Below are 14037 nucleotides of genomic sequence, written 5' to 3' on the forward strand. Positions count from 1 at the left end.
TCTGCAGCCTGAATGTCTACACAGCAATTTTTCAGCCCCAGAGCCTAAGCCCCATGAGCCCAGGGTAGCCGCATATTTATCACTGTGTAAATGTACCCATTCAGACCCGCCCCATTAGCTCACCCTGCAACTGCTGGGAAGACATCTAACTTCATTGACTTCATTGTTATTCAATTTACATGCCTCTAAGATAGGTAAGTATTATACACATTTCCTCCCGGGAATGTTTTGAAGACTATGCAATGTTTGAACATCTCTTTAAGATCACCCACTGAAAGGCACAGTAGATGTGTATAACAGCACCATTAGCATTAGCAGAAGCTGACAGTGCCACCAGTATTTGCATTTGGTTCATAGGTACTTGGCTACAAATTAGTTACACAAGCATGTGTGCAGTGTTGCAGATGCATTGGTCCCAGGATATTAGGGAGACAAGACGGAATATCTTTTATTGGACCAGCTTCTTTTGGTGAAAGAGACAACCTTTTGGGCTGCACAGAGCTCTTCTTCAGGTCTGGGGAAGGAACTCAGAGTGTCACAGCTTGTTTTGCATAAATAGTTAACACATTCTATGAGATCATTCAAGGTGAGGTGGCCCATTAACACCTCTGCGGTCAGACGACAAAAAAGGAGGGCTAGTGGGTTACAACTACAACAACTCCACAACCCACAGAACACCACCTCTGAGAGAAACCATGGCACCAAGACCCACCACACGGATGCTATACAACATCTCAACATCAATTTATCAAGTCTACCTCTAACCGTAGCTGTGTTATCTCCAATGGACTGACCTTCTGACCCACCATAGAACCTGATACCAAACTAACACATGGAGAACTAGAAGAATTATTCCACAACAATAATTCTTTCACAACAATGACGATACTACCTGTAGACAGATGAGCCGCCCCCACCCCCATTTGCTCTTTCGAGTGCAGTCTGCACAGTTTCCTGTTATGCTGTTACAAAGCCACAAGCAGCGGAAGCTTCCCAATGATGTTAGATTATTGCTTAAAGCTGTATTACTCTATATTACCAATTGTATTCATGCTTATGAAAATGTATTCAATTAATGTAAGGAATGAGTGAGATAGTGTGAGTAACAGCCAATGGCAAAGCAAAGAAGCAAATATCACCTTTTATGGAACCATGGTATTATCTTGGTAAAGGTATACATTTTGAGACGGGCGGCCAGGACAGTTACCAACAAGGAAATGTTACAGCACACTAAACTCGGGACCAGACCAGAAGCAGTAGAGCCCTCCTGCGGATCCAAAGGGACTTCGGGGACTCTCGGCACCCCACAGCCAATCTCTGGGCAGCTGTCACCTGGCCAGCCTCAGCCATTTGCAAAATCGAAACCAACATCCGCGCCTGCAGCTTGCCAGCATGAATGTGTTGTGTGTCTGAGTATAATTGTGCAAATAAGGGAAGCAATAAATCAACCCTCAAGGCTGTTCTAGTTCACCCTCTGTTTGTGGTTATTTCTTGGCTGGTTCCAAGAACAGGGAACACTACCCACAACTAGGACATCCCCACCAACAGTTATAAGAAAAAAGAATCATCTGCCTGGACATCCCACAGTGGGATCATTATGCTGATTGACTGTGAAATCCTTACTAAATATCAGATCCACCACAATCTCTCTACCAATGAGAGGACAGCTCTACAGTCCCTGAAATCCAACCACCAGATAGCAATCAAATCAGTAGACAAAGGGGGTGCCATCATAGCCCTCAACCACGATAACTTCATCAATGAGGCCAACTGACAACCCGACATCACCACCAGTTATGAAGAATTCAGATAATACCCCAAAACACAATTCACCCAGGAATTGAAGGATATGATCCTTTCTCAAACAACTCCAAGAGAACCTCTACAAATTCATCCCCCAGGAACCCACCCCAGGGACTGTCAACATGCTTCCCAAGATACAGAAACAAGGGAACCCAGGCAGACCAATCATGTTTTGGCCACAGCACTCTCACTGAAGAAATATCAGGACCCATAAAAAACCATCCTCCAACCACTCCTTGCACAAAGGGACAGTTTCCTCCAGGACACAACCAACTTCCTCCAGAGCTCCACAACATTAACCACCTCCCTCGGAACACCATCTTTGCCACCATGTATGTCACTTCCCTATAAACAAACATCTCTCAAAATGACAGCATCACTGCCTGCCTCAAATATCTACAAGATAATGGACAACACTCAGATCCCCACCCCAAACTCATCCATTTCATCCTCACCCATAACAATTTTACATTCAGCAACAAACATTTTCTCCAAACCATGGGAACAGGTATAAGTACTAGGATGGGTCCCCAACATGCCAACTTCTTCATTGGCCCACATGAAGAAGAATTTCCAGACAAATGTACCACAAAACCAATGATATACCTGTGATATGTTGACGATATTTTCATCCTTTGGACAGATGACCTAAATTCCCTCACAGATTTCCACCACAACTTCAACCACCACCCCACCTATCAAATTCTCTGTAGAACATTCCCACTCCAGCATTAACTTCCCAAACACTATGATCAGCTTCAACAATAGAACCTTATGGACAAAAAAACCCACTCACAGATCACTATACTTACCTTCACAGGCATTAACAGTCCACTTCACATTGAATGGTTTCTTAGAATATGTGTAAGAGACTTATGCTAAACAATCTGTTCCACCTTTAGTTAGCTGTGACACTCTGAGTACTTCACCAGACCTGAAGAAGAGCTTTGTGTAGCTCAAAAGTTTGTCTCTTTCTCCAACAGAATTTAGTCCAATAAAATATATCTCCTCACCCACCTTGTCTTTCTTACACAAGTATGTCAGATGACACAAACCTACTTTCAGCCTAAAGTGATGTCAGAACCAGACTTCAAGTTCTCCTCTTTAGCCGCATGTAGTGTGTGTTGGCGAGGGTGAGAAAGAAAAAGAACACATGCGCTATTGTGGTAACATTAGATGGCAAATATTATTACAGCACACAAATACTACCAGAGGTGGTTAATAACACGGTAAGAAGTTTATATTAAAAAGAAAAACACTTGGGAAACAGGATTTAGTTATTTTTTCTTCTTTTATTCATGCCCTTAATCAGTGTGCTACCAGGATCGTGTACTAGGAATTCATTTTCCCCACCATCAGCAAAGGCAACTTTTATACTATTTATACACTTTTTAAAATCCATACACTTTTTAAATTACAAGGTATTTTCATTGGTATTATGGGATACTTTTTAACTAACACCTCCAATATGATAACAGGGCCTCTTTTAGTTTCTGTCTCACAGCCAGGGGTAAACTAAAAAAGCTGCTGGGATGTCACAGATATATTAAGCAGCAAAGAAAGTCAACTCATTAACTGAAATAGAAAGACAATCCCTCGGGATGGTTTATTCAGATAAAAGTCTAAGCTAAATAATCCGTCAACAGCAGGTAGCATAATAACGAACTTACCCGAGGGCCTTCAAAACACTCCAGGTTTGTAGATACCTAAAAGTTTTGTGTAAGTTTAGCCATTTGTCACATGTCGCTTTTTGATAAAAAGCAATTTTATATGTATCTTTCTGTAACACATATAGAGTGTGTCAGCTATATATATTATTTCTTCAGATTTCTAAAATGTAACTATAGGCTCCATCCCATAAATTAAAATCATCGCATAAGCAAAGGACTGCCCATAAATATACACTTTCCGCAACAGACTCAGAGAAGGGAGGGAGGTGAAAAAAAAAAAAAGAACAAGCTTTGCCACATAATCAGAAGGTTAACAAATCTGGGCTCTGGTGGACCAGGAAGGAGAGCAAGTTCTAAAACCCAAGGACACTGCACAGAGCCAATAAGTACCTCTCATATGCATTGAAGGAGCTCTGGCTCAAGCATTTCTGCTGACCTCAAGAGTGGGTAACCAGATGCCAAATCACTTAGGGCTTTATCGGTTAAAATGAACAAACTGAATACCAATGTTGACAATGCAGCAGTAGTTTAATGTGTTGTCAGTGTGCAATTCTACTTAATAATCAAACTGTGGTACTCTACACCAGTGCTTCTCAAAGCTGGTCCGCCATTTGTTCAGGGAAAGCCCCTTACGGGCCGGGCCGGTTTGTTTACCTGCTGCGTCTGCAGGTTCGGCCGATTGCAGCTCACACTGGCCGCGGTTTGCCGCTCCAGGCCAATGGGGGCTGCGGGAAGGGCGTCCAACACATCCCTCGGCCCACACCGCTTCCCGCAGCCCACATTGGCCTGGAGCGGCTAACCGAGGCAAGTGGGAGCCTCGATCGGACGAACCTGTGGACATGGCAGGTAAACAAACCGGCCCGGACCACCAGGGGCTTTCCCTGAACAAGCGGCGTACCGGCTTTGAGAAGCACTGCTCTACACTACCTTCGGCTTCTGAATGCCCCCCAAATGTAGGCCCACATTACAGCAGGCTAATTTCAAGGTGACAAAGGCATGGATAATTGTGGGAAGGTTTGTACGGAGGGGAAAAGATCACATTTGTCTTGCCAGACTCAGATAGGGAAAAAATATCATTCTTTGCCACAGCTGCCACCTGGGCATCCAGGAGTAGCTCAGGATATAACACAGCACCTCCAAAATGCATACCTGTTTCACAAATGGCAGTCACATTCCCCTAACAAGGTCTGCTGATACAAATTTCCCCCAACTATTCTGGCTGCTTCTCTCAGCCGAACATCCTCTCAGTCTTATCTGAGTCACTGCCAGCTAGTTCTCAAGCTCATTCTAGGCACCGGGTAATTAATTCTATTGCTCCAGTTGGGTCAGTTGTGTTGAAGACAGAGCTGGGTGTCATCTGTACACTGAATACATTGCAGCCTATGTCTCCTGACTAACCCTCCAAAAAGCCCCACATAGACAGTGAATAGTAATATAGATAAGACATATGCAGCACATGTATATGATTAAGATGAGGTTTTTGAATCTTTAATGGTGTACTGGTATACTACAAAAACATGTTAAATGGGAGATACAACCAGGGCCAGCTCTAGGCACCAGCAAACCAAGCACGTGCTTGGGGCGGCACAATTCCAGGGGTGGCAGTTGCACTCTTGGAGGATTTTTTTTGCTTTGGCAGTTGCACTCTCAGAGGTTTTTTTTTTTTTTGGGGGGGGGGGGGGGGGGGGGGGGCAGCAAAAAACCTAGAGCCAGCCCTGGATGCAACACTAAGATAATGCAGCAGGTTAGTGCAGCACTGGTGATATTAGTGCATCAACCTCCTGCTCATCATTAAGGAAAACAATCCACTTGTAAATTGCTAGGTACTAAAGCAGTGCAATTGTTAAAAATGAAATTTCAATCATATACAGAATCAGTTTCATTAATATTGAAGAGAACAACTATGTTTTAGGGGCTTGTTTGGTGCTTTTACCAGACCAGATGCTCATTAGTAAATAGACTATGAAAGGTATCTATTATTTTTCTGATCTATAGCAGAGTCTACTGTAAAACAAACATGGGAGAGCCAGATAAGTTGCTCTTGAAGCCCATGTAGCTGCATGGTACACCGTTAAAACAAATGCTGCAAAGTGACAATGTCTACATGTACAGTATGCACACAGAAATTCCACAGAATCTTTGGTATCAATTTGCATTTAGTTTGGTTTAATCGTCATACATATTGACAAAACTGCCTGAGAGACGCATTACAATGAATTTTAAATTACAAGTAAGCACCATCTGTTCTCATACAGTGCCTCCCCTCCCCTGCTCCATATTCCTTGTTAACACATCATCACAATGTCAAATTCCCAAAGCATTCAGGCTGTTTTAGAAAATGAATTCTTCTCATAGTAACGTTACATGTTACAGAGTTTTCTGAAGAATCTAGGGTATTTGTACCATTATTTTTTAATAGAAGAGTCTATTGAACACAGATAACCCAAGGCTATTTAAGAATCTTTAAGAGGAAATTCAAACTCTAGTGACTATTTTATTGTAATGTACTCTATTGCATTCCATTATTCCGAACCTTTATTTCCCTTAAATCCAATTTACACATCGCTTCCCTGAAAATCTCATTAGCTCAATGTAAATGTACATCCAATAGGTAATTCATATTAAACCGAGTAAGTTATAATCTGAGCCAATGACATTCAGATTTATGACAGCACATCTGTTACTCAAATTCACATACTGCTGTGGGACATGTGCAATATTTATGCACAAGGGTATGCATAAACTATCTTACGTTTTCATTTCCTCACTTATGTCTGATTTAGTTTAATTCTTAGGTTCCAATCCTGCTAGTGATAAACACATGGGCAGACTTCTGCACCCACGTGTGTTATCCATTGCAAGATCAGGGCCCGAATTCTATTTTATCTTAGAATTTCAGAAATTAGCCATGGAAAAGGCCTATGAAATCACCGAGTTCATTCTCCTTTTACTGCAGGATTGTTCTGGATAAAAATTTATTCTTTGACTGATTTATCTAGTATATTTCTAAATTATTCAAAGCAATAGGACTTCCACCATTTCCCTTGGGTGACTACAGTATTCTTCAGTCTAATAAATCTCACTATTTGAGATTATTTCAGCTAAATTTTCCTTTCCTCAGCTTGACAATTCTAAGTCTATTTATATTTCCTCGAGACATCATAAATAAACAATATTTCCCCATCCTTGATGTTTAACTAGGTAGATAATTCTCTTTTCCTTCAGATCACAGTTAAGGTGTTATTTCAAGCAAGGGTTACACTTACCACTAAAGCAAGCACTAGTTATTCCTGTCCCCCAACTTGACATACTGATGTTTATCATCACCCTTTCTTTATGGTCTCCATTAATCTTCAGTCCATGTGAGGGTGCTCAAATCCAAGAGCATTTTAATTTATTTTAAACGTAAGATTTTGTGCTTTATTGAAGACTGTTAGCTCAACCTTTAAGGTATGTCCCAGCCATTTATCCTCCTATCCCTGACTCAACCTGACTCCCTGTGCCATGAGGCTTCTGTGGAGATGGTGCAGAGCTGGCTCTGTACCAGAAGTAGACACCATTTGTGCCAATGACATTCACCAGGAGGGCCATATAAAACATCGAGTGAGTTTCTTTCGTGTGGGGTCCCACTGGGATCAGTTCTTGGCCCTAAGTATTAGTGAAAAACTTCAAAATTTGAGGTAAAAAAAAAAAAGAGAGAGACCTGCTTATGAAGGAGCCTGCTCATGGAGGAGCATAAAAACTGTTCTAGATTATCAGAAAAGTGCCATAAGGAGGACATACGTTTAGTTAAAAAGCAAAGGAAAGAGGGGAAGCCACTGGCAGGTTATCTCTGCCATGACTGGGTGCTGAAGGAGTGAGACATGGCATATCAGAGGGTCATGTTTAAGAGACTATTGGGACTTATGAGTCATCCTGCCCAAACCTCCATGCCACCAATGGCCAGCTCCATGGATTCACCCAAATGTTACCACATTCAACAAGCTGTGGACAACAATTCCACGGGGAAGGAAGCTAATGAGCCACGGAACCTCACACCAACAGAATATTCACTGCACTCTACACCTGCTCCAATTCAGGGAAAGAGAACAGATACCCCAATGATGTGCAGTTTCCTTATTTGTGACAAGGTTTTATGTTGTCTTATATTTGCATACATTTGTAATCATGTTAGCGTAGCTGGTCTTCCCACATTTTTATCAATCAACTTCAATAAATGCAAAAAGAAAGGAATTTTTTTTATTTAATTCATGTATAAACACTACATTTCAATACAAGACAAGAGCACAATGTGCCGTACAACCACATTAATCAGCCTCGGTGTATTAAAGTGTAGCTCAAGAATGCAATTGCACAAGGCATCACCTACAGACTTTTCTGTAACAGAACCTACCCCATTAGTAAGTGCATTTGTGGTTGTCTGTAAACAGACCCCAAAGAATTATTATCAGCAACCCATTCCATTCCAAAGTATTCCTGCTTATACTTACATATATTATGAAGCACACAACATACCCAATCACACGTATGGCATTAAACACACTACAGTCCAAATGAGTTTTAATGGTGCCATGTTGATTTCAGTTGGCCAAAAGCACATTCCACCATCATCCTGCACCAGCTCAACATGCATTTAAGCTGTCTCTTGTCTGGTTGGTTCAGGTACTGATAAACCTTCATCACCCAGGGCTGCAGAGGGGAGGCGGGGTCACCTAAAATCACAGTTGGTACAGACACCCTACTGCTGACTGTGTTATTCGAGGGGAATGATTTATAAGCTTGTCCATGCTGAAACAGGCCAGACCTTTGGAACACCCTAGAATCATGCACCCTACCTGTGCATCCAGTGTAGGTATTCATGAATATGCCACAGTAATCCACAAGGGCCTGCATAACAATGGAATAGTAATGTCCTTGCTTGCTTCAGATGGCAAGCACAGGATATGTATGTGGCCGGTATCAATAGTACCAAAACAGCTCAGAAACTCCATGAGTGCAAACCCAGCAATTATTTCAGAGATATTTTCAATTTTCACAACCTCTAGAGCCAGCACAGCATTAATTTCCTTGTAATCCTCCTTGTACGCTGTGCCAGCCATTGGATTTGCCAACCCCAAACTGACAATTTCCACAAGGTGATAGCAACACACTTCTGGACAATTATTGCCTCTCTTATCTGGGTGTTCTATCACTCAAAGTCTGGGTCACACTCCTCATAAGCTCCAGGAATGTGGCTTTCTCTGGAAAATTCTGGGCCCATGGCTGGTCATCCCATGTTTCCACCACAGTGAAGTCCCACCACTCTGTGCTTGTGGTTTTGATCCAGTCTGCGTACAGGAGGTGTGTGTGTGGAGGGGGGGGGATGGACTACCATGAAAAATAGCATCAGCTCAGTCCATGCCTCCATGTCCACATGATCCCATTCTGTTGTTGCTCTTGAGCTTCTGCTTGTAAATACAAACCACTGCCTCTTGTCTTCTTTATGATGGAGGTCGCCTCTGAAACACCCACCATGGTTTCTTGACAGCATTTCCTGCAGAGGCACGCCAACAAAACATTGCCCCCATAAAAACCAGCATCTGTCAGTTACATTTATTAGTGTGAGCAGGATCCGTATCTTCAGCCCATAACAGCACATCACACCAGCCTGCGTTCTGCCAGGAAATGAATTTTCCAGCCCTATACCATTTCCTCCCGCAACTCCCTGAGTGGGCAGACAAGTCTCCCCAGAACACCCTGTGACTGTAAGTATAGAGTGGCACAATGAGCTTTGACACTATGAATCATGAGATCCATGCCCAGATAGCTTTACTGCTTCTCACAGTTACATATAGTGCCCTTGCAGACATGGGGCGTGACAGCAGCATGCAGATATCAACAATGTGTTTGCATTGTAGTGGGTTAGGCAACTGCTCATTGACTAACCTGCAATTGCATACCCATGGTTAGCATGCAGTGAAGACATAGCCTGAGTAAAAAGACCACAATGTGCCCAAGTTGATGTAGAAGGATACCAGAGAATGAGGGAGGCACCTTACTTCCTATTCACCGAGGCATCATGCACAGTTTGGCCCCAGAGATATTACTTTAATATAACATTTCAGCCCTTAACTTTGTAAATCATTCAAATAAAGTTAATTACTTTATGAAGTAATCATCATTACTTTTCATGGTTCTCTTCCTTTCTGCTCCCAGATAATTTCTTTTAATATTTGGTTCCATTATTTTAATAGAAGCCAAAGCCAGAATTTACCAGACAGTAACTACAAAGATTTTTTCCCCATTTTATACTATTGAGATCAAATTTGCTTTTTTATTCCAATTACCCACTGCCTTCCCTGTTGTCAATGACTTATCAAAAATAATTGATAGTGGTTCAGTGTGTTTGTTAGCTAATTCTCTTCAGATCCAGAGACATATATATACTCTGGATCTGCTGATTAGTATAGTTCAAAGGTTTTTGTTGTTTTTTTTAACCATTCCTCCTCTTCTTATCAACACCACAAATGAAAAAAAAAATCTTAATTTCTTCCTAAGTCTCAATACTTACCCATATTTTCTTGTGTAGAAACAATTCAGTGATTACTCTAAAATGGCTGATACAACCAATTCCATAAGACTTCTTATTTACAAATAGACCGTTTGATACTTTCTAGTATTTGTTTTTCTTGACCATCTATTTGGGTCAGTTAGTTGTATCTCAAAGCAAGATTGATTTATTTTTTATAAACTCATTCTAATCCTAAAATATATGGAATACTTAGATATATGGTGAAGGTGAGCAATGGAGAGAAACAAAAACATATTTTAAATAAACAAGAAGTGAAGTTTGCTAACAAAAAGTCCACCCTAGGGTTTGTGAAACTGCTTTTCTGTGACACCAAACAATCTCTGAGCCACAAAACCCAGTAGGATCAGTATTTAAAACTCCAGTTTATCATCCCAATATCTATATTTTAGCAATAGAGGCCTAAAATTGAGCAATATTTACTTTTTATATTGTGATTTTCTCTCTCTTCAATAAAATTCTGCTTTATTGACAACAAACTGACCTGGGTTTTAGATGGTATGAATTGATACAGTCAATTACTTACGCTACATTGTGCCTCAGAGAAAAAAAATCGAAACTCTGACCTTGAAACAGGAACTCATAATGGCTTCTACAGTACAGAGTCTAGGGCCTGGTCTACACTACGGGTTTAGGTCGACTTTAGCAGCGTTAAACCGAATTAAGCCTGGACACGTCCACACAACGAGGCCCTTTCTTTCGACTTAAAGGGCCCTTTAAACCGGTTTCTTTACACCACCTCCGACGAGGGGATTAGCGATAAAACCGGCCTTTGCGGGTCGGAATTGGGGTAGTGTGGACGGAATTCGATGTTATTGGCCTCCGGGAGCTATCCCACAGTGCTTCATTGTGACCGCTCTGGACAGCGCTCTCAACTCAGATGCACTGACCAGGTAGACAGGAAAAGACCCGCGAAGGTTTGAATTTCATTTCCTGTTTGCCCAGCGTGGAGAGCACAGGTGACCACGCAGAGCTCATCAGCACAGGTAACCGTCATGGAGTCCTCCCAGGATCGCAAAAGAGCTCCAGCATGGACCGAACGGGAGGTACGAGATCTGCTCGCCATATGGGGAGATGAAGCAGTGATAGCTGAACTCCGTAGCAGTAAAAGAAATGGAAAAGTATTAGAAAAGATCTCCAAGGCCATGAAGGACCGAGGCCATAACAGGGACACACAGCAGTGCCGCGTGAAAATTAAGGAGCTAAGGCAAGCCTACCACAAAGCCAGAGAAGCAAACGGAAGGTCCGGGGCAGAGCCGCAAACTTGCCGCTACTACGCGGAGCTGCATGCGATCCTAGGGGGTGCAGCCACCACTACCCCAACCGTGTGCTATGACTCTCTCACTGGAGAAACACACAGGGAAGACGGTTCGGGGAACGAGGAAGATGACGATGGAGGTACTGTAGGTAGCTCACAGCAGCAAGGAAGCGGAGAAACCGGTTTCCCCAACAGCCAGGATCTGTTTGTTACCCTGGACCTGGAACCAGTAACCTCCGAACTCACCCAAGACCCTCAGGGCACACAGGAGACCTCTGGTGAGTGTACCTTTGTAAATATTTGTAAACATTACACATGGTTTAAAAGCAAGCGTGTTTAATGATTAATTTGCCCTGGCAATCGCGGCCAGTACATCTACTGGAAAAGTCTGTTAACGTGTATGGGGATGGAGCGGAAATCCTCCAGGGACATCTCCAGAAAGCTCTCCTTTATGTACTCCCAAAGCCTTTGCAAAAGGTTTCTGGGGAGGGCTGCCTTATCCCGTCCGCCATGGTAGGACACTTTACCACGCCAGGCCAGTAGCACGTAGTCTGGAATCATTGCATAACAAAGCATGGCAGCGTATGGTCCCGGTGTTTGCTGGCATGCAGACAATATCCATTCCTTGTCTCTCTTTGTTATCCTCAGGAGAGTGATATCATTCACGGTCACCTGGTTGAAATGGGGTGATTTTATTAAGGGGACATTCAGAGGCGCCCGTTCCTGCTCTTCTGAACAGAAATGTTCCCCGCTGTTAACCATGCGGTGGAGGGGAGGGGTGAAGTGATCATCCCAGAGAATCGTGTGTGTGTGTGTGGGGGGGGGGTGGTTTACTTGTGTTTGTGCCGCATGTTAACCGGGAAACTGCAGCCCCCTCCTTTTACATTGAAACCCCATTTTAAATGGACAACCCAATTCATCCTTGAGATGGGAAATGCGCTGCTGTTTGCAACCTTTCCCGCATGTTAAGAAGGTTAAATAAGCCAAAACACTGTGGCCTACGATGGCTGCCTGCAAGCCGAAATATGCGACCTTGTAATGAAAGAGTGTACCCATTGTTCCCTAAAATGTGTCTTTTTTAACCACCTCTCCCTTCTCCTCCACCAGCTGCAAATGTTTCTCCTTCGCAGAGGCTCGTGAACATTAGAAAGAGAAAACGTAAGACGAGGGACGAGATGTTCACGGAGCTGCAGATGTCCTCCCACGCTGATAGAGCACAGCAGAATGCGTGGAGGCAGTCAATGTCGGAGATGAGAAAAGTCCAACATGAACGAGAGGAGAGGTGGCGGGCTGAAGACGATAGGTGGCGTCAGCTTGCAGACAGACGGCAAGAGGCAATGCTCCGTCTGCTGGAGCATCAAAGTGATATGCTCGAGCGTATGGTTGAGTTGCAGGAAAGGCAGCAGGAGCAGAGACCGCCGCTACAGCCCCTGTGTAACCAACAGCCCTCCTCCCCAAGTTCCATAGCCTTGTCACCCAGACGCCCAAGAACACGGTGGGGGGGCCTCCGTCCACCCAGTCACTCCACCCCAGATGATCGCCCAAGCATCAGAAGGCTGGGCTTCAATAAGAGTTAAAGTTTTAAAATGCAGTGTGTCCTTTTCCATCCCTCCTCCCCCACCCATCCCTGCTACCTTGGCAATTATCCCCCTACCTCTGTAAGGAACTAATAAAGAATGCATGAATGTGAAAAAACAATGACTTTATTGCCTCTGCAAGCGGGAGGGGAGGGGAGGGTGGGGTGGGGTGGTTGGTTTACAGGGAAATAGAGTGAACCGGGTCGGGGGGGGGGGTTGGAGGGTTCATCAAGGAGAAACAAACAGAAGTTTCACACAGTAGCCTGGCCAGTCACAAAACTCGTTTTCAAAGCTTCTCTGATGCGCACCGCGCCCTGCTGTGCTCCTCTAACCGCCCTGGTGTCTGGCTGCGCGTAATCAGCGGCCAGGCGAGTTGCCTCAACCTCCCACCCCGCCATAAATGTCTCCCCCTTACTCTCACAGATATTGTGGAGCGCACAGCAAGCAGCAATAACAATGGGGATATTCTTTTCGCTGAGGTCTGAGCGAGTCAGTAAGCTGCGCCAGCGCGCTTTTAAACGTCCAAATGCACATTCCACCACCATTCGGCACTTGCTCAGCCTGTAGTTGAACAGGTCCTGACTCCTGTCCAGGCTGCCTGTGTATGGCTTCATGAGCCATGGCATTAAGGGGTAGGCTGGGTCCCCAAGGATCACGATAGGCATTTCAACATCCCCAATGGTCACTTTCTGGTCCGGGAAGAAAGTCCCTTCCTCCAGCTTTCGAAACAGAGCAGAGTTCCTGAAGACGCGAGCATCATGTACCTTTCCCGGCCATCCCACGTTGATGTTGGAGAAACGTCCCTTGTGATCCACCAGGGCTTGCAGCAGCATTGAAAAGTACCCCTTGCGGTTTATGTAGTCGGTGGCTTGGTGCTCCGGTGACAAGATAGGGATATGGGTTCCGTCTATGGCCCCGCCACAGTTTGGGAATCCCATTTCAGCAAAACCATCCACTATTGACTGCACGTTGCCCAGAGTCACTACCCTTGCTATCACCAGGTCTTTCATTGCCCTGGCAAATTGGATCACAGCAGCCCCCACAGTAGATTTGCCCACTCCAAATTGATTCCCGACTGACCGGTAGCTGTCTGGCGTTGCAAGCTTCCACAGGGCTATTGCCACTCGCTTCTCAACTGTGAGGGCTGCTCTCATCTTGGTA

General features: G+C 44.0%; 1 protein-coding gene across 6 annotated transcripts in view; it reads right to left on the bottom strand.

The window, feature by feature from the left end:
* ATRNL1 (attractin like 1) overlaps window positions 1-14037 on the bottom strand; it is a 1006335-nt gene that overhangs the window by 724671 nt on the left and 267627 nt on the right. Inside the window, exon 14 of one of the 6 annotated variants that reach the window (XM_034775244.1) lies at window positions 7759-9006. The exons of the other annotated variants lie outside the window; for them this stretch is intronic. Coding sequence (XP_034631135.1) covers window positions 8740-9006 — 267 coding nt within the window. The 3' untranslated portion in view covers window positions 7759-8739. Of the gene's footprint in view, window positions 1-7758; window positions 9007-14037 lie in introns of those variants that run through there. 6 annotated transcript variants of the gene reach the window in all.

The sequence above is a fragment of the Trachemys scripta genome, chromosome 7 (assembly GCF_013100865.1).
Source record: "Trachemys scripta elegans isolate TJP31775 chromosome 7, CAS_Tse_1.0, whole genome shotgun sequence".
In the NCBI taxonomy this organism is placed as follows: domain Eukaryota; kingdom Metazoa; phylum Chordata; order Testudines; family Emydidae; genus Trachemys; species Trachemys scripta.